Source organism: Epinephelus lanceolatus, chromosome 5, assembly GCF_041903045.1.
Source record: "Epinephelus lanceolatus isolate andai-2023 chromosome 5, ASM4190304v1, whole genome shotgun sequence".
Classification (NCBI taxonomy): Eukaryota; Metazoa; Chordata; class Actinopteri; order Perciformes; family Serranidae; genus Epinephelus; species Epinephelus lanceolatus.
Genome location: NC_135738.1, coordinates 19,227,634 through 19,251,564, shown reverse-complemented (window position 1 = coordinate 19,251,564; position 23,931 = coordinate 19,227,634). Strand labels below are relative to the sequence as shown.

At 40.8% G+C, this 23,931-nt stretch overlaps 1 protein-coding gene across 1 annotated transcript; it reads left to right on the top strand.

The window, feature by feature from the left end:
• The first annotated feature begins 9,656 nt into the window (after nucleotides 1-9,656).
• LOC117261768 (transcription factor 12-like) lies at nucleotides 9,657-22,882 on the top strand. Its single transcript, XM_033634254.2, has 13 exons — nucleotides 9,657-9,866; nucleotides 12,250-12,349; nucleotides 13,718-13,863; nucleotides 13,952-14,075; nucleotides 14,164-14,234; nucleotides 14,612-14,708; nucleotides 14,827-14,900; nucleotides 16,385-16,561; nucleotides 17,260-17,365; nucleotides 17,784-17,937; nucleotides 20,040-20,275; nucleotides 21,524-21,701; nucleotides 21,895-22,882. The coding sequence occupies exons 1-12, from the start codon at nucleotides 9,798-9,800 to the stop codon at nucleotides 21,664-21,666; spliced, it is 1,497 nt and encodes a 498-aa protein (XP_033490145.1). The 5' UTR covers nucleotides 9,657-9,797; the 3' UTR covers nucleotides 21,667-21,701; nucleotides 21,895-22,882.
• The last annotated feature ends 1,049 nt before the right edge of the window (nucleotides 22,883-23,931 follow it).

Here is a 23,931-nt window from a genome sequence, read left to right as displayed (position 1 = left end):
ACAAGTGGGAATAATGGAAATGTTGCTACTTGGTTTCTGTTTGTTTGCAGGATTTGAAGTGTCTCTGCTTTAGTTTAGTTTATTTAATGTGTCTCAGTACATTATGTAACTGCTCTGCTGTTTGTCTTTTGCAGTGAAGTGTTTCAGAGCACAGGAGTGATGATGGAGTCTTTGACATGATCCGAAGCATCAGGTCAGACATCAGGGTGTACAAACGTAATATCCTCAGAGGAATGCAATTAAACAGGCTACAGTTAGGCTTCACAAGTACTTCTTTCTACTGTAGTACACTGAACAGTGATGTATTTTACTGTAGTACACAGAATGGTTACATTTCACTGTGGTATGTGGTACGGTGAGGCATTTTACTGTAGCACACAGTATGATAAAGTATTCTACTGTAGTGAATGTTACAGTAAAGTACTGTGGTACATGGTACAAGGACGTTTTCTACTGTAGTTCATGTTACACTGTAGTATTGTACTACAGTACATTGTATGGAGAAGTATTCCACTGTAGTACACACTGCAGTGACGTATTTTACTGTGGTACATGGTATGTTCAGGTTTTCTATTGTAGTACACAGCATGATGAAGTATTCTTTTGTCATACATGGTATGGAGAAGTCTTATACTGTAGTACACTGTACGGAGAAGTCTTATACTGTAGTACACTGTACGGGGAAGTATTCTACTGATTAGAGTGTTTCCATTTTAGCCTCCTTTATACTTCTGCATCAGTACAATTCAAAGCAAATTATTGTACATTTTCTTTCACTACATTTATTTCATAACTCAAGTTTCTAGTCACTGCAGGTTCAGATTTGTAGCACTAATCAACTAAAATTAAACTAAAATTATTATAAGATATCCAGAAATTAGTTGATATCATCCCCACATTTGCCAGGTACAACATTAAAGAGATGCTCACTGCATTTAATGCATACCGATTTCTAACAATATATAAATATGATATACGTTACTCTGAGATGAGCCATTCTGCATTATCAGTAGGCTTACTTTTATTTTGGTACTCTAAGAGGGTTATATTTTGATGGGTAAAGGTGTCGCTCAGTAGTCTTGGGCAGTATCAAGGTATTAGAAAATCCTGAATATTCAAAACCATCAAAAATACACAAGCTTGTCTTTCTGTTAAACTGATATGGAGATGCTGTATTTAGGTGTTTTATTGTAGTACACAGCACATGCCACCAGAGATCAGTCTCTACTGATGTAACAGGCAGCTGAGCTGAATTAGATGATTCCAAGTGGTGGGGGAAACATTACAGAAGTAGTAAAAAGCCAGTGAGCAACGCTGAAGAGAGACAGTGGAGAAAAACAGTGTGTTGAGCCAGCATATTTCACTTCTACCCACATATACATGTAAATATGTCCATGATCACTACCTGTTAGGCGGACAGTTTCTGGTTGGAATTTTCATGCCATATTGCCCAGCCTCCTGACTTCTATCACCAGCAGCTCAGCATTAAGTTTTTTAATTTTTTTTTTTTTTTACACAAATACCATCATAAATGTCAGAAGGGTGTGAAGGTGTGAAAAAATAGACACCGCCCAAGCCTATCACTTAGTCACCTCATGCTTAGTTGCATGAGCTGCAAACACGCCAAGAAGTCACACTCATTAAAAAATGTCACAAATGTCTTTTTTTTTCATTATTATAACCTCTTTTATATTTTGTATTATATTCTATTTTTGTTACAACATCTGTGAATCATTTTTGTTTAAGTGGTGTGTGTAAAATGTACACCGACAGGCTTTCCCATTATTTGCAAACGTCTGGCCTGTTCGTAGAAAATGGCATCCATAAGAACACAAGGTACATTACATATACTTGTTATCTAAAATAGTGCATCCTAGCACACGAGAAGAGAGATGTACTTTTTACTTTTTATAGTTTCAGAAAGCTTTTTAAAACTTAGAGAAAAACATTCTCAGATTAATTCAGTTTGGCACGAATATAAAATATTTTGCTGGTAAGGATCTCTATCAAGAAAAGGTTTATTGCATACAGGTTAATGATCCTACAACAGTTTATTTCTGACACCTTCAAGAGACATGCAGAGCAGTGTGCCGAAATTTTAAATAAAATGTATAAAATTAATTACAGAAGATGATAAAATGGTCGCTAGCAGAATTTGGGCCCCTAATCTCACAGTTGGTATGTATTCCTCACTATGCAGATGATACTGTTCTTGTAGCTGAGACATAAAATGACCTGAGAAGTAGAAATACTGCTTAACATACTCCTGTTATATTTTGGCACTGTGGGCATACATGTTCTCCTAAAACACATGCATTTTAGGAGAAAGTGTGTGGCAAGAATCATACTTGGTCAAATATCTTTTTCATACATCCTGTAATGTCAGTGATTGCTGTTTTATAAATGGTCAAATCTGGGGATGCATGATAATATTGGCAAGTCATTGGTACTGGCCAATATCGATTTTAAAATGAATGTCAGAATCACCCAACATGCTTTTGATTATTTTACACAATGATTGAATATTACATACATTGAAAAGCATTGTATTTCATGTCTCCATCTGCTGGTGGACCTTCAAGAGTACACCTGTTTAATATGATGTCAATTCCTCAACAGAAGACACCTGATGATCCCTAGGATTTGGCAGGGGAAAAAGTGGATATATATTGATTTATCAGTTTTGGGGGCACAGTCCCCACTGAAAAAGCAGCAATGTCTCTGTAAAAACAAGCACTTTTCCTGGCACTATCTCGGCAGAAAATGCAGCAATGTCTTTGTAAAAAACTACTGCTCTTAGTGGCATTATCCCCAGTGAAAAAACAGCAACGGGCCAAAAAAGCTGATTGCAAAACAGTGACGAGTCGCTAAAAACAACTGGTTTTGTTGTTTATTGGTTATGAGCAATGGTCTTCAGCTTGGCAGGCATCTCGCCTAGGTGTCACACCATCCACCATCCTCTTCACCTTCTGATGACAAAGTCAGTTCATATACTGCGTCACTTTATAAATGTTGATATGACTCATATGAAATGTGCATATGTGACATATTTCTGGTTTGCAGAAATGTGCAATGGCAATATTTTTTTTTGTTGGCAGCTGGGCAGACATATGCGGAGGGAGCCATATGAGATGAGACATAAGGTTGGCATGGAGCAGCTTTAAATATTACACATATTATGTATGATATAAGAGTCTATTTTTTGCTTCTGTGCAGAATTCAGGCTAGGTGAGCATTACTCCCTCTGGTGTTACATATAAATAAAACATTTGTTAATTGTACTACTACTTTGTGATATTTTTTTAAACATGGAAACTATAAATCAGAATAAAACGACAACCAGCAATGTAAAGTTGAAGGATTATATTTTCAATTAGTTGTGGTGTGTGTGAGATGTGATTGGGAACAGTCTCTGAAATTGTAAAATATTTTCTCATATACTTCACAGGCCTTAATTATGATCAGATGGCCAAACTGTCTTTGTTTTAATTGGCAGTGTAATCTGATCAAATAGATCTGTGCTTCAACATTTAAATATTCTTGACAATTCCTCCTTCCCTCCACAACGTATCGCACACACACATCCATCAAACCTCGTCATTTGCTGGCTTGTTAACAACACCGGAGGTGTGGAGCAGTGACACTTCATCTGAATCTCAAGAAAATGTTGTTTCCTTGTTAGTCATTGTTTTCTCACTCTATTTTTGACCTTCGGTTGCTGGCTATTCTGGACTGATTTATTTTACTGTCAATCTCCTGTCACTTCTGATTTGGGCTGGAAGGTCTCATTTCAGCACTCTTTGCCCTTGCTCATTCCTCCGAATGTTAAGATTCAAACAACACTCCTGCCAAAGTTGCTGCCATTTTTGTGACCATATAATGACACATTAACAATTTACAATATCTTCTCACTGTGGCCTGTTGTTCTGAGTCATGTGCACAGTGCTTGATTATTAAAATATCACATAAAACATTTTACTTTTTAGAGGAATTATTTTGCATTATACTGTGCCATATTTGCAAAACACATGCAGATAACTTCCCCTACAAATGTTCTTAAAATTCAAAGACACATTAACATAAAGAGAAAGACAAAGCTGACAGCTACAGCACATGTTGGCACACTTCAACACATTTACTGCCCTCAAACACCTCTTATTTTCTTTGTTGTTGACTTTTGATTTCATGACACCCCCCCCCCCCCGGAAATCAAGCAGGTCACACATGAGAGTGCCAGTGACCTAATGCCACCCGTCTTCTCCTTGTAGGTTATGGAGAATGTGGGACAGCAAGGTCACCATGGTGCAGAGGTCGCCGAGTCTGGCTCTCACGTGCACCATGCAGCCACGGTTGCTCCAATCCTCTTACAACCCCCACTCCTTCCAGCACTCAGACCAGACTACGAGATCAGCTTGCCGTGCCCAGGTCTTATCCAAAGACACAGAAGATCCTCGGCACAGAGTCACGCCAGCAGGTATCAAACACCACGGCCAGCACACTGCCCTCTGTGTGTGTGCCTGTTTACTTCCAAGATGCATTCACTGACATGTCCTCTAAAAGGAAATATTTTTAGATATATTCTGTATGAACTGCTGCAGTAGAAACAAAACACACTTACAAGAATTCCTGCAGTTAATTTACAGTATAACTAAACTAGTTTTATTTGTCTGGTTGATGGTAACCTACTTCTAATTTACAGTAAGTGCTCAAGTGCTCATTCTGAGTTTGTTGTTTCTAATTGATAAAAGAAAGGTAACTAGAGCCTGAGGTGTAATTTCCAATGGGGATGAGAAGACATGTTTTTTCAAAGTCACGTTTGTTTCCACCCCACTTCCAAAAACTTTTTTTTAAACCACAAAAATGGTTTTGCCAGCCGAATTTGGCTGAAATTGTGAATTAAGCTGCTGATTTTGCTCTGATATACTCCAAAGAAACACAACAGAGAAGCGTCATATTTAGCACATTTACTACTATTCTGGCAGAATTTAGCATGATGACCAACATAATCATTTGCCAGATTAGTCATAGTCATTAAATGTATGTGGAAATGCAGGAAATGGGATTCAAATCGCAAATGTTTTCCTGCAGGAGGACCCCCAGATCCTCCTTTTTATTGTCCCCCACTTCTCAAACCAAAGTTACGCCCCTGACTTGAGCTGAAAGAGTTTGCTGTAGATTGATTAGTCCATTAACAGAAAATTAGTTAGCAGCTATTGTGATAATATATAAATTGTTTCAGTCATGTTTAAATCAAAAGAGTTAAATATTTGATGGTTCCTGCTGTTAAATTGTAAGGATTTGATTTGGGCAGGAAAAAAAAAACGCAATTTGACCTTGGGTTATGGTAAATTTTAATATTTTATAGATAAAACTATTACTTAAAAAACAATCTGCAGATTAATTAATAATACAAATAACCATTACAGCCCTAAAAGTAACCAATGTATTGTTATATTTCTGTAAAGCTGAACCTAAATATTAGGATGGGGTTGTATAAAGTATCCACAGTGTGCCTGCAGTGAGGAGGACATTTTAGTGATTTTACCCCTCAAAACACGTCCTTCAGATCCCACAAATAACGTTGTTTATTCCAAAAATATATTGATACTCTTGTCCATGTTTCCTTTTGGTTTATCAGTTCTGTATCAGGGTGAATTATGGGAGTCCCTGGCTTTGACGTCACTTACACAACCTATCCCAGGCCGGGCTGTTATTGCAGATTTTATACGGCTTTTTTTTTCTCCTCTTCCTTTTTCTTGGCGTCCTGTGGAAGAGCGGATGGGAAATTCTGATGTCATCAACCTTGGCACAGCGGGACAGAGGAGCATGCAGACCCTCAGGGTGCCACGATTGGTGCCCATGTGTTTGTGCCCCGTAGATGGTGAAATAGATGGTGTGGTGCTGCCCGCCTGTGCTGCACCTGCGTCCCAGCATGCTGATTGATCAGTTTGGTCATGTGGAATGTCACCATCTGCTCCCCAGTCCCACTCACCCCTTCTTGTGTGAATGCCAATCACTGGCAGGAAGATAGTTATTTAAGCCATGTCAAATCAGGCGCATGACGATGAGCAATATGCCAGCAACACTTGAAATGTGTGTTGCAGGTGTAGTATACACAACAGCACATCTTACAGTAAAAGGACGACCGTGACTTCACACTGCAAATGTTGTCTTTGTGTCCTCAGTGGTGGGCCACATCAGTAATTTTTCCTTTGCAGAATATAATCAGATTTTGTGCCCCTCACTAATAAATTCTGCAAATAGAATTGAATGTGATAACTGAAGGGCTGCGGTGGATTGTGTGCATGTGTTTTTATTTGTTTGCATATAAAAGTCTTCATTTCCTCTCTTTCATTTTGAGCTCAGCTCCGTATTTATTTCTCCTCCTTCCCCTTCAGTTGCTCTTTTTTGGCCTCTTAATGGCCAACAACGTATCAGGGGGCCATCAGGAGTGACATTCTTCATTGTAGAGCGTCATAACCAATGACATTTCAACCATGGGAAAATAAAGATATGCAAATTTGAACTCATTAACATTTGCATTACCTGTTTGAATAATCGCACTCCTGACAAGACTGCAATTAACTAAGATTGATGCAAAGTTCAGGGTTAGGGGATTGTATATATTTGCTCTTGGATCATTTACCCAAGATTCGTGTGTGTGTGTGTGTGTGTGTGTGTGTGTGTGTGTTATGCATGCTTAGTGTGTCAGATAGGCGAACTGATCTCTGTCAGAGGAAAAGGTCATTCAGTAGCCACTGGTGTTCCTGGATTATTTGTAAAAGTCCCAAATTCTGTTATTTATTTTTGTCTTAATAATAGTCCCTCTTCACAAAAATAATCTTATCACAGACGCTGTTCCTATAAAAAGAAGGACAGGTCCACAAACGATTCTCCCGATGAAGATGAAGAGACTGACCTGCTAACCCAGTTAACACTAGTGTGGATAGTCAGGATTAGACTTTGACTTCAAGGAAGCTATGCGGACTGCACAGCTCACCTTCAGACAGATTGACACCAACAGACAGTAGTTTGTTTTCCTGATCTCAGATCAGCAGCCCCTCCAGGATTTCGCGGGCTTTCTTTGGTATTGTTGTGACCTATAATACCTGTTTTCACAGCAGCCTTTCTTAAAACTTGCATGTTGCAGTTATTTTAGGTCATTTTTTTGTAAATGAAATCAAACATCATGTGGAAAATGCAAAAAGTGTTGGGATTTTTTTTTCTTTTTTGTGATTAAAAATAAAAAAAATCGAAGGCAACTTTTGCCAGTGAGAATAAAACCGCGCTGTTCTGAGTCTGTGATTTTTACTACGCTAATGTTACCAGCATATTCAATCTACCGTAAAATTTCAATTAAAAGCCTAGTCCAACTTAAAAACCCAACACCCGTAATTTATTCAGATTTACCGGCATGACGACAAAAACCAAGTGGTATTTCCCTTCTTCTGAAGCTGTCATAAAATGTAAGATATTTATTTAAGATATTTCCTTTGTCAGTAAGGGTCCATCAATCAAAAAGGAATCAAAAGGGTGTTTCATAAAAATTAATCCAAATTATGACTCTTGTTGTAACAGGATAAACTGGTGTTCTGACAGTATGCTGGGTGCCGTAATCCTCCTGCATTCATACTGGTTCAAATAAACAGTTTGATTGCATTTTCCTATTTTTACTGGGCAACACTTTTGTGTGAAAGGCATTAAAGGCCTGCCCCATATGGACACCTGTCCCAAATATAGGCCTGTTGAGTTCAGTGATTTAAGCAAACAATAGCCCAGGCTCTTTAGCAGCAGTTTTTGTCAATAAATATGAGATATCCATGTTGCGCATGTCTGCATCTTCACAACCACAAACAAGGAAGTGAGCTTGGTGACATTTCGTTAAAGATTTAAATAGGAATATATGCTATAGAAAAATCCCAAGTCAGTCACATTACACTTAGTCCCCTGTAGCTTCAGCTGTTTTCGGTAGTAAATGTGAGACGTTCATGTTTTGCATGTCTGCATCTTCACAACCACAAACAAGGAAGTGAGCTTGGGGACATTTTGTTAAAGATTTAAATAGGAATATATGCTATAGAAAAATCCCAAGTCAGTCACATTACACTTAGTCCCCTGCAGCTTCAGCTGTTTTCGGTAGTAAATGTGAGACGTTCATGTTTTGCATGTCTGCATCTTCACAACCACAAACAAGGAAGTGAGTTTGGTGACATTATGTAGGGGGGTGCACTCATAGGAGAACTCTGATAATTGTTTGAACTTGTAGAAAAGTTGCAGTGATGGGACAATATTGGAGGATCGTGCAGAATTCACAGGGACTGGTTGAATTTGCATTGTTGCAGTTGCAACATTGCAACAGTAAACATTGGTCTCCTTATCATGGTCCTCCTTTCTCAATATTTTTAGTTCTTTAAATATGAAAAAAATGAAACAAATATATTAATATAAGTTAAATAAACTACACTAACCATGCATTAAAAGTCACGGGGACACCACAGCGTACATTTTATTCAAGACCTATTTACAGTAGGAATACATGTTATGGAAAGATCTCAAGTCAGTCACATTACACACAGTCCCCTGTGGCTTCAGTGTAAACACTGGAGGGTTTAAGACAATGAGTCCAAGATAAAGACTGTGTCGTGTCTCAGTGGGAATTGTTAGATTGGATTCTTGTGAGGTCTGTCTAGGACAAATTGCCTTGCCAGGACAGTGTGGCACACACCACAGGTCTGAGCATCACGCCAACTGCAGTATTTTTTTTTCCTCCCTGGCAAATCGTATTTGTGTAACACACAAAAAATACTGCACAAAACACAGCAGGTCAGCTCCGTGTAGCGTTCACACACCCTCTATTATAGTTGGTTCAGTATTTTAATTTGAGATTGAGTGAGGAGTTTGGGCAGTTGACTTCCTAATGAGAGTTTTCTGAAGAAGACGTCATAAATGTGAGTTGTTTGTTTACACATGCAGCACTGTAGGTCACTGTTAGATTCAGCACCAGGGCAGCAGACAGTGGATTTCACCTCACACCAGGAAGTCTGTCTGTTTAAGTGTTCCACGTCAGCAGATCACCCAGACAGACTGGACCACAGTATAAATAACTTTTAACCCAGCCTCTGGATGAGCTCGCCACGCCACACGTGCCTACAAACTAAAGATTTGGATCTATTTGTGCATGTAGGTCAGACAGGGCTGCGGTGTCTTCTGTTTACTGGAAACCTCTACCTGTCCACAGCAGATAATCTGCATGGCATCATCACTGCATGGAGGGATCTCTGAGCTTGCTTACATATAATTTTACAGTGTCAAAAGAAAAGGATGACAGCTGAGCAACAACATGTATAACCAACACTGGTGATGGCTTCTTTTTTTCTGATTTCTCTGGTGTGGTCAAGGTGTGTGATCATGCATGGGTGGGGAATTCCCTGATTATTACAAGTTAATTGCATGTTGCCATTTTGCACAAGCACTTAATAGTCAACACACACTGAACACTACACTCAGACTGTGTTTGTTCTTTCACTTTACTCAAACAAACAAATAAAAGACTGCTTCTAATATTCTGGACCAGGCTTGCAGTACAGTAATAGCATCAACTCTTGGCCACCCCTCTCTGCTGCCTGGAATGGTCCAGCCCTTATTTGCATAAGTTGTCTGTGGGTAGCTGCATGACCAGCAGGGGTAGGTTAGGGGAAGGAGTGCATGTGGACTACACACACACATGAGTAAAGACACGGACAGACGAGCTGCTTGTGGACTGTACTGAAGAGTCTTGCACTGAACCAGACGGAGTTATGTACTGTGCTCACCCTGTCTCTGGAGCAGGCAACAACTCATTGATGTATTGCTACAACATGAAACCAGTGAGTACATTTTATCATATACATTTATGTTTTATTCTACAGAGGATACATGGCACTGTCAGTGTGTGTGGTGATGATGCTGTTGCATTCTGCACTTGTGTTCTCTTCTGCTGGTTTGTTGACTTGCATAGTAAAACAGTAGTTATTTGTTTATTGTGGTTGAAAGTGTGTTCTGTGACTGACATCCAGAGTTTTGCATCAGTAAGAAATGCATTTGCAACCTGTTTAAAAGTTAAGAATATTACAACTTAATGTATTCTCATTTGTATATACCTTTTGGTGAGAGTTGGTGGGGATGTTTCCTGCTCTGCACAGATCATTTGCTGGAATATAAGGTTGTTTCATGTGGCTGGTTTGCATGTGTGTGTCTTTCTGTGTGTGTTTGTGAATTAGAAACAGAAGGAGAGGAAGACTTTTGTGTTTTGGGGAGGTCATGACTATAGTTTGTGCTGAATGTGTCATTGTCACTCTGTTGAGCTGAAGCTTATTCTTGTTTAAACTGCAGTAGTTTTGAGTGCAAGAACTGATGTGTGACATTATAAAGTAAAATTCTCTGTGACTCACCCATTGGTCACTTGTTTGTTTGTCTTGTTCCCCTTTAACAGCATTTAAATTCACATACGAATCAAATTTAATGACAATACAAACCCACAAATCACACAACTTGTAACACCTCCCCATGCACAACACTTAACATAATGTCAGCATCCACTAACACCTCACTCACATGTGGTTTTTAACAAACTTGTGTTAAAATGCACCGGCGAGACCCACGCTTCCTGTTAGCCGAGCACCCTGTAGTCAAGCCTAGCAGCAGAAAACATCTTGACATGAAGCAGATTGCTGCTATTTCTATTTGATTTAACCTCGCTATGTTGGAGCAGTCCCTCCACCACTGCTGCCATTATCAAAGGCAGCTTTGATCTCTGTGAGACTAACCATATCCAGACATCGTGGATCACAGAGGCAGAAAATTGGTTGCATGTGGCTGGAGTTGGCCATGGTGGAGCACAGTATAGGCCCTGAATAGCAAGTTGATATTTTACTCATCTAGCATGGTAATGCTGTGTGTGTGTTTACAATTGGGGAAATAGCTGTTTGTTCTCTTTGTATGGCATATATTCAGATTAAAATGACTTTGGAAATGCAATAAATAGATTGCCAAAAATGAGGCATGTTTAAAATGATTATTTAAAGCAAATATAGAGGTTTTACTGTATTTAAATTCCCTCTTAGTTGTGGTTCTTATTTGCTGAAAAAAAGGGTCCCTTATCATTTGTGATGGTGTGATTGATGGTTCCTAAATCAATGCTATGCTAAAAGAGGATGCCATGGTGACGGCCCCTCTCCAGCGGGGGCCAGAGAGGGCGTGCTGGGGCGGGGGTGTGACCATTATTAACGGGTCGCCTGCTATGCTGATGGTAAGGAGGACAATTGGCTTTATCCTCCGCCATATGCTGCTTATGGCGGCTCAGACGGGCCCAGTGTCGGCAGGGGCTCCTCTGTTTGGCCTAGCCCACAATCACCATGGGACTCATGCCAGCCAGGGTCACGGCTGCGTGTGTGTGTGTGTGCTTAAGAGCATGTGTGTGTGTGCTTAAGAGCGTGTGTGTGTGAGTGTGTGTGTGAGACTGTGAGTGTGCTTGCACAAGCATACTCAAGAGAGTCTTTAATAGCCTGCTTTACAGAACTTGTCGTCCGGGTAACTGACACCCCATTGATGCTGCACAGGGAGGTTTATTTTCATTTCCTGGGGCACATCAAAGCAATTGAGGGAGGTGCAGGTGCAGCCCAGACCTCTTGGTGTGTTTGAGTGAGTGAGCATGTGTTGGTGTGTTTGAGTGAGTGAGCATGTGTTGGTGTGTTTTGTGTGCATATGTGCGGTTTCTAGCTGTGTGCTTTACAATTAAAAGAAAGAAAACATTAGCCAGATTTGGTTAAATTCTTGAACCTGTTTGCTATTTTATGATATTTTGTTTCCTGCAGAAGGAGATCATTATGGTGAGACTCGGCTCTCTGTTTGGTTAGGACAAAGTATGAGAAGGCCTGTAATTCAATTTTATTTGGGAGGGAATTGTATCCCAGTCTTCTGAAGCCAGCCGAACCTGATCATGATTAGGGCAGGGATTTCTCATGGTGAATGGTTCCTAAATCCGGATGAGGAGGTGCATGGATCTGCAGCTTATGGATTATCGCAATAGCTCTAAGTGTGCATCAGCTCTCTGCTTTGTTTTCATAATACTGTTGCTCCAGCCCGTACTAACAGTATCTATGTGTTTGTGTCAGAAAGATTGGTTTGAGGGTTACAGACACATAGAAAATCATTGTTTGACAATATGTTAATTCAAAGTGGACAACTCCTTAAACACGCTCTTCTCTTTAGGTTTATGGGCAGTCTCCCACTAATGACGACATCAACCAGAACCCATCTTCACATCCGTCCACCAAGGCCCACAACAATGTGTTCGCAAGCACCTTCTTTGGTGAGCTCAAACAATCTTAATGTACTTGATCCAGTAGAGTAATTAGATCATTCTGCTTTGGTTCAGGGTTCACGTAAATCCATTTGATATGGTGGCACCTAAAGACATATACAGATACAATATGGGTTTTCAGGGACACCAAAGTAGACATCAATTTCAACCTTTGTTAATTAGCACAAAACAGTAGGACTGGCGGGAAGGTCATTAGTTTTGGAGGTATTTGGCATAGATGTATAAAGAAAACTTAGAGGCAGGGTCCATTGTCTTCCTATGAAAGTTGCTCAGTGATGCTTTAAACCTAAAAAGGTTTGACTTTCTGGGTGTAAAATTACCTAAATCTTTAACATCATTGGGCCCATAGACCAAGAAAATTGGAGACCTCTGACTGCCAAGCCACCTAACTTCCGGTTTAGCCCTCTGCTAACTTGAATGAGGATAAGATGATTAAGTGTTCGGATCTTCAAGACCAGGGGAAGGCAACCTGCGGCTTGAAGAGAACTTGATACAGTGTTAGAGGCAGGGTCCAGTTTCTTCCTTTAACAGTTGCTCTGTGACGCTTTTAACCAAAAAAGTTAGACTTTCGAGGTATGAAATTACCTAAATCTTTCACATAATTAGGCCCATTGAGCAAGAAAAGTAGAGACTCATGCTGGCTGAGCCGGCTAACTTCGGGCTTAGCCCTCTGCTAACTTGAATTGGGGTAACCTCCTGAGACCCAAACTTTTGTCTGGTATGCGTTTTTAATTTCTCCTACCTATTTGGGATCAGTAGGACCCGATTAGTATAAAAACCTAAAAATTATCAATGATAATTAATTCCCAATGTCCTCAAACCAGTACTTCTTAATTATCAGCTTCTCAGCTTGTTACTGTTGCATATCAAACTACAAACATTATTGATGATAAATAATGAAGTTTGAACTATTAAATCTGATCAGGTTTTGTACCTTGTCCACTTCTGTGTCGGGATCGGTTGCAGACTGACTTGGCAAAGATGGCTGCCATCTTGTTTTTACATGGATTAGTGTATTGTGGTGTTACTACCACTAGATGGCACAAAAAAGTGTCCACAAAGGAGGACAACAGGTCTAAGTTAAGCAGAAAGAAGTATAAGGTCAAGTAAACCCAAAATCTGATGTCCTCATATGAGGACACAGGGTCTCAGGAGGATAAAATGATTTAATATTAAGGTTATTCTACACCAGGGGGGCAACCTGCAGCTCTAAAGCCCCTCTCCAGTGGCTCCGCTTAGCTTTGACAAAAACTTACTGGTATATGGAAATGAATGCCGCTGTAGAGCTTCATGACCTGACTGACTGCTTGAGATGCTGTTCCACTGCTGGCTATAACATAACATTATCAATTTTAGAAGGGACGAGCAATTCACCTGACATCTGGAATGCTGTAAACGGACTGAACCAGCAGGGCTATGAAGGTGCACTGGGAGCAGCTACAACCCACCAAACACAGCCGGGGAGCTACAGCGGCCTGCAGCCGCCACCACACTCTCACCTGGTGAGATTTACTTCCAGCACCTTGGATGTTGACAGCAGAGCACTTATGAACTGCTGCCGACTATAATGCGTGTTTGCTTACTGTTCAGGACTACTCTCCACATTCAGTGATGGCTGCTGACATGAACAGGGGACTCCCACCAATGTCCACTTTTCACCGCAACAACACAGCATCACGCACTTCGTCTATCAACACCTCAGAGAATTCAACAGGTGAGGAAATGGAGAATATAATCTTATTTTAGCTCAGGTGTGTCTGCTCTTTATTGTTAGATTTTACAATGGGTGTTTTTATTTTCAGTCTCAGGGAGTAAAGGACATGTGTCAGGAGGGTCACAGACAGGCGACACCTTGGGCAAAGCTCTGGCCTCTGTAAGTACGCACAACCTCAATCCCATAAGACCGGCTCATCTATGCTGTGTTATGTTAACAGTCAAACCAGAGCATAAAACCAAGCCCTGAGAGCCCCAGTGGTATAATGCAGGGGAAAAATACTGGTTTGTCCCTGCCTGTAACAGACCAGTGCATATTAACGAAGGGCTACTCTCGTGCTGCTGGACTTTTTATTGGCTGCCGACTAGTAAAATGACCAGAATTGATGAGTTTGGTTCAGGTTACGAGGCTGCTCCAAAGGCTGTGGCAGCAGCTGTAAAACCTTACGCAGAAATGACAAGTTGTGCTTTTAAAATGATCCATGCCTGACTCCCACTCCTCCCCCCTCCCCCTCCTCTCTCCCTGTCTGCTGCCAGATTTATTCCCCCGATCACACCAGCAGCAGCTTCCCCTCCAGCTCGTCCACACCGGTGAGGTCTCCGTCCCCGCTGCCGAGTGCAGCTGAACCTGCAGGTAAACTGGAGTCACACATGCTGCTGTAGCTGCACCACAGAGTGAATATATTATTTACACTCTGTGTTTTCTTTTCCAACACCTTCATGGTCTAATTTGGTTGTTTTCTTCCTCTCAGGTACAAACATGTGGCCCCGGAGTTCAGTTCAGGCACCAGTCTCACCACACTATGAGTCTTCACTTATATCACTGGTAAATAATTTTTCATTGTGTTATATAGAGATAATGAATGGATGTATTTATAAACAAATGAAACTTGCAGGAGTGTGTAGCAAGTATAATAAATAAGAAAATGTAAGTAAGTCAGAAAAACAAGTAGAACATATTAGATATAAAAATACCTAAAAGAAAAAAAATCAAGCAAGTACATGCAAAAAAAGTAACCTGTATTTTCATAGTTTGTCCTGTGTATAATGTGTGTGGACTACATTTCTAGTGGAATGATTTTGGTAAATATCTTATTTAGAGTCTTGTCAAGAGTTAGCCGAGAAGATTCATACCACTCCCAATGTCTGTCCAGTAAATATGAAGCTACAGCCAGCAGCTGGTTAGCTTAGCTTAGCATAAAGACTGGACGCAGGCATAGATGGATTACTGATCATTACTGGCTATTGGGCACAGGCCCAGGGGCCCAAAGTGTCACAGCCCCCCCCTGACCTTCATCTGCAAAATGTCACTGAAATTAACACGCACGGACCAGAAGGAGACTTAAAATGACCACACAGAGACACAAAAAGACCAAAAACAGATGCAAAGAAACTGCAAATACACACAAAATAACTACAACAAAGGGCAAAATGACTTTCAAGAGACACAAAACAACCACAGACTGGCAAAATGATCAAAAAAGACACAAAATCACCTCAAAGACACACAAAATAGCCACAAAAAGGGGTGAAACAACCACAACGAGACAAAAAAATAACTTGAAAGAGATACAGAGACACACAAAATGATCAAAAAAGACACAAAATTACCTCAAACAGACACAAAACCACAGAGAGATGATGAGCAACTACAAAGAGATTCACAGCAGCAAGGAAAAGAGACTACACAACTAGCCTGTGTGTCCCGCTCCAATGTCGGAGAGGTGGTGAGGCCTTAGCATATCTGTCTGGGGGTCCATTTTGTCATAGTCTGCCCATGGACACAGGGCAAAACAGCAAGCCTGGCTCTGTCCAAAGGTAATGAAATCTGTACAAAACGTCAAGTTGTGGTTTTACAGGATTTATGTGCCGGACTGTTGCCTGGCAGCCTTGAGGTCACGACAAACCACCAGGAAGTCACTGCACCAGGCCAAGAAACAGAGCCAGGCTAGCTGCCTCCCTCTGTTTCCAGGATTAATGTTAAGTTAAGCTAACCGGCTGCCAGGTATAGCTCCATATTTAATGCACAGATGGGGTGGTATTGATTTTATCAGCTATGTTTCTGCAAGAATGCTAGTTCCTAAAATACTGAACTATTCCTTTAGGATTTCGATCATTCAAATTAAAGCTGACCTGTTTTACTTGACTGTTTTTGTCACAGCTAAGTACAAAAAAAGCTTCTTCTCCTTGTGAAAGAATGGATTTTTAAGCTGCAGTTTGTTTCCACACAATGTCTCATCTTTATTTATCTCAGAGGATATTAAAAACTGTGTCCCAAAAAAAACCCTTTGTGTCTCTTGGTGTTTGCAGTCTCAGGTGGAGGACCGACTGGACAGATTGGACGATGTGATCCACGTCCTGAGGAACCACGCTGTGGGCCCCACGGCCGGCCTGCCCACCGACATCCACGGCCTGCTGAACCAGAACCTCCACGGCCACCTGGGATCTGCCAGCACTCTGCCACTCACCTGTCACACTCCAGCCATGGTTAACAACCATTTCTTTGAAGTATTTAAGGAAGCACAGGGCAGCGTTAATGTGTGTTTGTGTGTACACTGTGTGTGTGTGTGCTGGCATTCAGGTTCAGGAATGTTCCACCCGTTATGTCTGCATGTTTTTCTCATGTGAAGGTTGTTGTCCTTTAAATAGGAAACTGAGCACAATGGGAGAGCGCTGTGACGCGTCGCCCTTGTATGGAGAGCGTACAGTATGTGCAAGCTCTAATTCCACTGTGGGGTGATGGGGGACGCCTGCATCGTGCGGTTCCCATTCCAGCATGTTTCCCTTTCGGCAGATGAGGGGATTTTGGCTCAGCTGGAGTGGAAGTATATGCAGGGGAAAGAGGTTTTTAGTCTAATCCTCTGGGGGAAGGGGATAATAAATTCCCTCACTTTTATTTTTCCAAATGATGTGTCTGTTAGAAGTGAATCATTCCTGAAGAGAATTAGTGGTATGTGTAGGGAGTATATAGTAGTTTTAAGGGAAGGATTAAGATTGTCTGAGATTAAATTAATTCTGTAGAGCGAGAGATCTACCCGGAGTTACGTCGGAAATGAGGAGGCAGATGTTGTTCTTGTGTCATTGGTTGGATCTAGATGTTGTATAGTGTATGCAACTGAACCAGCCTTTCTAATGAACACATGAATATTTCCCTTATCTCATCCCTTTCTGTGTGTGTCATGAAGGTTGAAGCTGTGAACATGAACAACAACCACTTCCAGAACCGCACACAGAACGGCCACCCATACCCAGCCAGACAGAGGGCCACGCTCCAGCCCATGCAAAGTGGAGGTAGAGGCATTCATATATGGAGTGGTGCAGGGATGACATTCCTTTTTTGTAAGCCAATCTGGAAGTTAACATGGCCCTGGTTCCCTCGCCAAAAAGCCAGTGAGATTTGTGTACTGGATTTTGCATTATTGCAGAAAATAAACTCAAAGACTTTATGATACTTGCACGTTTTGTATATGATTTTTGTGGGATTTTGAAAGCAGAAATGCAATCACCAGAAGTAAAACGATAAGATAAGGCTATAACAAACTACACCATCGTCGCATGACTTCAACGTCTCAAAGGATGAGGGAACCAGAACTGCAAAAATGTGGTTTAAGGAGTCATTCCTGCACCTTTCTGTTTCACGTCCTTTATCTGAACTTTCAATCTCTTTAGTATCTTTTATATAAATTTTAATTCGAAATTTCTCCCGCAGGAGGTCTGGGAGTTCAGAGTAATCTGGAGCTGAAGGTGGAAAGCGGCGAAAGGGAGGAGATGATGCACACCAATCACAGTCACAGCTCTGACAGCCAGAGATCAGACGAGGAGAGCGAACACAAAACACATGGAGAAAACAGCACAGGGAACAGGTAAACACTTTCAAACACCCCATTCATCTGGTCGGGAAAAAAAGCAGCTGAATGTGACTCTCAAAGACTTATTGTGCTGAAATGTTTGTGATGTCCATGATGAACAATCTGCAATGAAAAAAATGAAGCAGTGTATTTTGTAACAGTAAAGTCAAACAGCAGATTTCAAAGTAAAAGTCCCTCACTGGAAGGCAAGTATCAGAGCCTGGTTGCTGTTCAGTTTCCCTAATTTAAAACACTGTCTGACCCCCCGCTGTGAAGGGCAGCTGTGTCCGGGCCAGCCTATTTAGCTCTGCCTCATATTTCTTCTTCATGTTGCATCAAGTTGCAATGAATTAAATGAGGAGAAAAGAGGAGCTGCGGGGACATACAGTGAATGGCATGGACATCAAAGATAGAAAGGTGTTCTCTGGTTTTGGGCCTCACAAAAAAATCCCCATAACACAAGGGGGTGCAAAATAAGTCTTTTTACAGCATCCTACCGCTGTCCTCAGTTGGCTGTAAGAGTTAAAACACTATAGACTGAGATTTCACTACCTTTTGTTGATGCAAACAATGGTAATAAGGGCTGCAACTAACGGTTATTTTTTTTAATTGATCATTTTGACAATGAAATAGAGGAAAATGCCTAGTACAGCTTCCACGGTGATATCAACCAATTCTTTGTTTTGTCCGACCAAGAGGGCACAACTTTACCAAGTATCCCAAGGTCATCAAAAATACATTCAAAGGCTAAATGTAATTAGGGGGCGCTACAGAGCCAGCGTGCCACGCCCAGTTGCACCTTCAAATCAAAATAAGCACTAGTTTGAACATGGATGCAAAGTTTCATGAGTTTTTGTGAAAAATCCTTGCACGTGTGTAAAATGAAAGTTAGCCTATGAAATCGATGATGGCTAACTTCCTGTTAGGCGAAAAAAAATCCCTCAAAATTATATATGCTCTTGAAGATGAGAGCTATGATTCACTTTAATTTCAGGAACATCAAATAAACTTTACTCCAATGCTGGCGTGTGTTTGAGGGTGCTATGGGGCCTGCTGGACAGACCTGAACCCAATCATTGCAGAACTTTTCAGTTTTCACCAGTTATGATGTGTATGCCATTTTTTGTGAGTTTTTAAAGCATCCTAAGCTCCTCAAAAATGTGATTACGCAGCAGTTAAAACAAAAAAAAAAAGAAAAGGAAATTAAAAAAATATTTCTGCTCGGGCCCTAATTACAAAGATATAAAACCGAGAAAAGCAGCAAATCCTCACATTTGAGAAGCCAGAAAGCTTTTTGTTGTTGCTGTGTTTTCCCCTCAATAAAACATTTAAACAATTAACTGTTTATCAAAATGATTGCAGATTAATTTTATCACCATCAATAAACTGTTTCAGCTCTATGTGACATCAGACTTGATCATTGACGATGAAGGATGACATTTCAGATTCATTCATTCACTGGTTTTAAATGAGCCACTGGGAAAAAATATGGATTTATGAGGTCAGTGTCAGTGTCAGTGTTTTAAAACCAGACTGTACATCTTGAACCTGACACAGGTTAATTAGAGTGTTCACGTCCTGGTGTATCCAGTTTCAGTCAGAGGTCACCTCAGGACAAACCTCTGCTCTGATTCCTGAGAGCATGCTTTTCTTTTATTTAGATCTATAATCTAGTTGAGGGAAATCGATGTTGACATATGCGGACGATCCTCCAGCAACAATTTAGCTACAGGATATATTTCTTTGTTTTGGTTTCATATTCAAACTGAGTGAGACATTGATTGGAAAGGCAACACTCAGTGAAATGTGACTAAGAGGCGAAAAAAAAGCTGTTGTACATTAATTACATGAGCATCATCACATGAGCATGCTGTCAGTATACTACATGAGCCCTCTTCACAGTACAAATGAGGGTGTATCAGATGACCTCTGGAGACTCAGTAACATGATGTCAGCTCAGTGACCAGCAGAGGGCAGAGAGCTCCACAGTATAACTCAGCTCTTATGTGTGAAGCCTTCTCTTAGATCCACTCAAGCTTTAAAAACATAAATCTTTAAAAGATTCAAACAATAAATTAATGAGCTGTTCCTCATATATGATTTCATTGATGCTGTAGTATCCATGAGGATGGGGATGAGGATCTGAGCCCGGAGCAGAAGGCCGAACGTGAGCGCGACAGGAGGATGGCCAACAACGCCCGTGAACGTCTGCGTGTGCGGGACATCAACGAGGCCTTCAAGGAGTTGGGTCACATGTGTCAGCTGCACCTGAAGAGCGAGAAGCCGCAGACCAAGCTGCTGGTGCTGCACCAGGCCGTGGCCGTGATCCTCAGCCTGGAGCAACAAGTCAGAGGTCAGTGTGTCGCTGAGATGGAGCCTTGTCTTTCTGTCAAGTCAGATAAGTGAAGGAGAGAGTGAAGATAAGATAGAAACCTACATCTGAAGGTGCCATAGGTTATCAAGAGTGAGATGTCTCACGTCACATCTGCTTACCCACATTTTAGCTTGGGAGGCAACACAGTAGAGTTTTTACACACTCAGTAGACATGGAGCTACATGATCATTTATTTGCAATCATATTTCTGGCAGCTTGACGAATGTAAGTCCAATACTGACACTCTTTTCAGGTCTGATGGAAATATCTTTAGCGGCTAAAGGCTCCACTGCTGTTTTAACCTGTTCTCATTCCCAGATACTGACAATTTTTCACACCCCTTCATGTCTTTAGTCTGGACTCGCTGCCGCCCGAAATGCTTTTCAGAAATTAAAATCCAATAGAGGCCAATCAGAGATCCGCACCATAGTTGACAAAGCAGCCAGTCAGGGTTTGTGTTTTAGCTGATGACATAAAATGCACGCGGCAGCTTGCAGAACAGTAATGGCGGCTCCCGAAGCCAAAAGTGCTAACTCTAAATAGTACAGTAAACACAACAATTGTGAAGTGAAGTTACTGCAGAACTAGAGTCAATAACAACAATTCAACAAGAGCAAGCACTTGTGGAGTTTTTCAACTGGCTCTGTTGGTGATGAAGAAGATGTTCCCCGGTGTTCCGTTAAGTTGACTGGCTGAAGGAGATTGTCTGTCAAGGCGAGCACTGAAAGTGTTTTGGGCAGCAGTGAGTCCAGACTGATACAGGGAGTGAAACAGACTGTTTCATCAGGATGGACTTACTAGCGAACCATAGTCTCCAGGATAATAATCTGGTTTAGTCTGACCCTGCTGAGGCCAAAAATTACACTGATGAGAGCTGAGAGAGTCAACCAAAACATTTTAGAGCTGTAGAATCAAAACAACGAGCAGAAAGATGCTAAAATGCTCCACATGAGCTGAGACGAACCAGTGGAAATTATCTCACTATGAGTGACTGTTACAATACATGTAGTCAATCTGACTGTTAAATATACTGATTAGAGCACCACTGTGACAGCAGTGCACATAAGTTGCAACAGCAATTAGTGGTGATATGCTGTTTCCCCAGAACTACAGTACTGAATGTTGCATTACACAGCTAATGGAAATGAGTAACATCCACGTACTACCACACATCTTCAGCTTCTTTATTTAGTCAGACGCTGACCCATTGTTTGTTGAATCCCACAGAGAGGAACCTGAACCCGAAGGCAGCGTGTCTGCGAAGGAGAGAGGAAGAGAAGGCGTCTGCAGTCATGACGGATCCACAGTCCATGCATCTCGCTTTCCATCCCAGTCTGACAGACCCAGGAAACCCCATGGGCCACCTCTGAGCATCTGATCGTACCTGCATCAAATCCAGCATCAAGTAGTTAACGTTTTCTTTTGCAGTTACAGTTATACAGTTAAACATTTGTAATGCAAGCAATTTAAAGAATAGCATTGTTGACAAAATGTTAATGTTACCAAACCATATTGGGAAAGAATTCTTCAAAAAATCATTCGTAATATTTATATTGTAGGTCTCATTTTGCCATTATCTCTGTGTCTTTGGTGTCCAGATGTTGAGTGAAGAGCATCCCAGGAAGCATCCAGCTGTTTTGGGCGTCCAGCGTTCCTCCTACATTCGGACAGAGCGGAGAGAGTCGACCTCTTGGTTGAACAATCATCTCCTTGCGTCCCAAAACGGACTTCGAACTTTGTGCCTAAACTTTACTTGTAAGAGACAAATGCATTGTAAACTGCAGATGTTTTGTACATATTTTGTATATTTATTGATTATCTGTCTGTTGAGTATATCTGAAAAGATGAAACCAGGTAGTGACGAAGAGTCATCTGCAGTTTTTGATTTTTCGGCAGAGCAAGTTATGTTTCTGACTTTTCCAGTGTATCATTATTTACCATGTATACGACTTCCACTGAGCTCAGAGGACCGACATTCCCACGTGTGTGTGTTTAGACAACAGATTTCATTTGTCCTGTAGAGCGTGTGTGAGTGTGTGAGCTGTTGTGTGTGAGAGTGTTGCAGGAGTTTAACCATTCTGTGAATGAGCAGATCTCCGAGAATGTTCTGTAGCACGTGGACATCATCTGTTATTTGTATATTTGTGTTATAGCACTGTTAAGAGGATTACACTTACTGATACACTGCTGGACTGAATCCCTCCTCTCCTCAGTGTGATTATCGCTCTTCAGACGTAGTCGAAGCTCTTTGCATGTTTGAGTTTTTAATAGAACATTTGATTTTTTTTCTAAGTTATGTAACTTATCTTTTATACAAATATTGTGAATTCCATAATGTCTCTATTTACTTTTACACAAGAAAACCCAATTTTTGTGCAGTTTTACTAGACGTAGCCACATTTCATGCTCTGAGCAATACAGTATTACAGATGAATTGATGTCTTGTTTGCTTCTCACACTGCTGAACAAATAATAAATAATAATCTGAAATACTCCTATCATAACATGTACAGTATGTGTACAGTTTGAAGTAGCCTACAGGCATGTGTCGAAACGATAATGTAGCAATAAATGTCTTTTTTCAAATAGTTTGAGTCTGTTTGTTTTATTATATATTTTAACACATGCACACACACCTACTTTATACACACACAGTACAGTGCAGTGTCTGAATAAGTACCAATAAAACTGCTCCATTAAAAGTAAAAGTCCTGCATTCAAAAGTGTAGCTACTTAAGGAAAAGTACATAAATATAATTTGCAAAATGCAATTAATCAAAAATAAAAGTACTTGGCCTCTGTGACTAATAAATGATCAGTACGTTCTTGGATGGTTAGTTATTGTTATATTGTTACGGTAGATTTAGCTACTTTATATACAGTCTGGTAGTTTAATCCAGGGTCGGGCCCCTCCAGAGGGTCACAAGATGAATGTGGGGTGATTTAAGATGGTTAATGAAATAGTAAAGTTAAAAAAGCAAAGATATCAAAGTTATAAATGTAACATAAGCTCCAAAGACACAAAATTGTGGGAAGTTACTGATCATAAAACCAGAAAATTACACATTGTAGTATTAACAAATTTAATCCCAAACTGTAGGAAAGCAAAGACCAAACATTACAATCCAATTCAGCAAAAAGTAACTGTTAACACAAATGTGCTGGTAAACCACAGGCATAAATTTTGCGGGGCACACAGGGGACATGTCCTCCTGCATGTGCATGTTGTTCCTCCCCACATAAAAAGTAGCAGAAGACTTAAATTTAAACCAACTGCTAGAACAGGACTCCAGTGCAACAATACACCTGGTAAGGAAGGTGGTGGAAGTATGCAACCTCTAAAGCAATCGCTGCGATCATAACCCAGAAAGAAGTTAAAGCAGATATGCATGATTAAAGCAGGAAGTAGCATGACAGAGTGCAGGGAATTAAATGTCTGACTCACATTTATTGGGGGAGGATGCCCAGACTCCCCTCTTAATATGCTACACTATTATGATCTCTAAAAAATTACCCAGATTCACAGTCACCCTGTAGTTACCTAGAGGTTTAAGGGTCTGACCATATAATCATAACATTCCAGGTTTGACTCTGGGTGATCCCCTTCTCTCCCTTTGTCTCTTGTTAGCTCTCTT

Coding starts and splice junctions, on each gene's coding strand:
- LOC117261768 (XM_033634254.2), top strand. CDS start 9,798: ATGTACTGTGCTCACCCTGTCTCTGGAGCAGGCAACAACTCATTGATG. Junction 9,867..12,249: donor ATTGCTACAACATGAAACCA/GTGAGTACATTT, acceptor TCTTCTCTTTAG/GTTTATGGGCAGTCTCCCAC. Junction 14,076..14,163: donor CACCTCAGAGAATTCAACAG/GTGAGGAAATGG, acceptor TTTTATTTTCAG/TCTCAGGGAGTAAAGGACAT.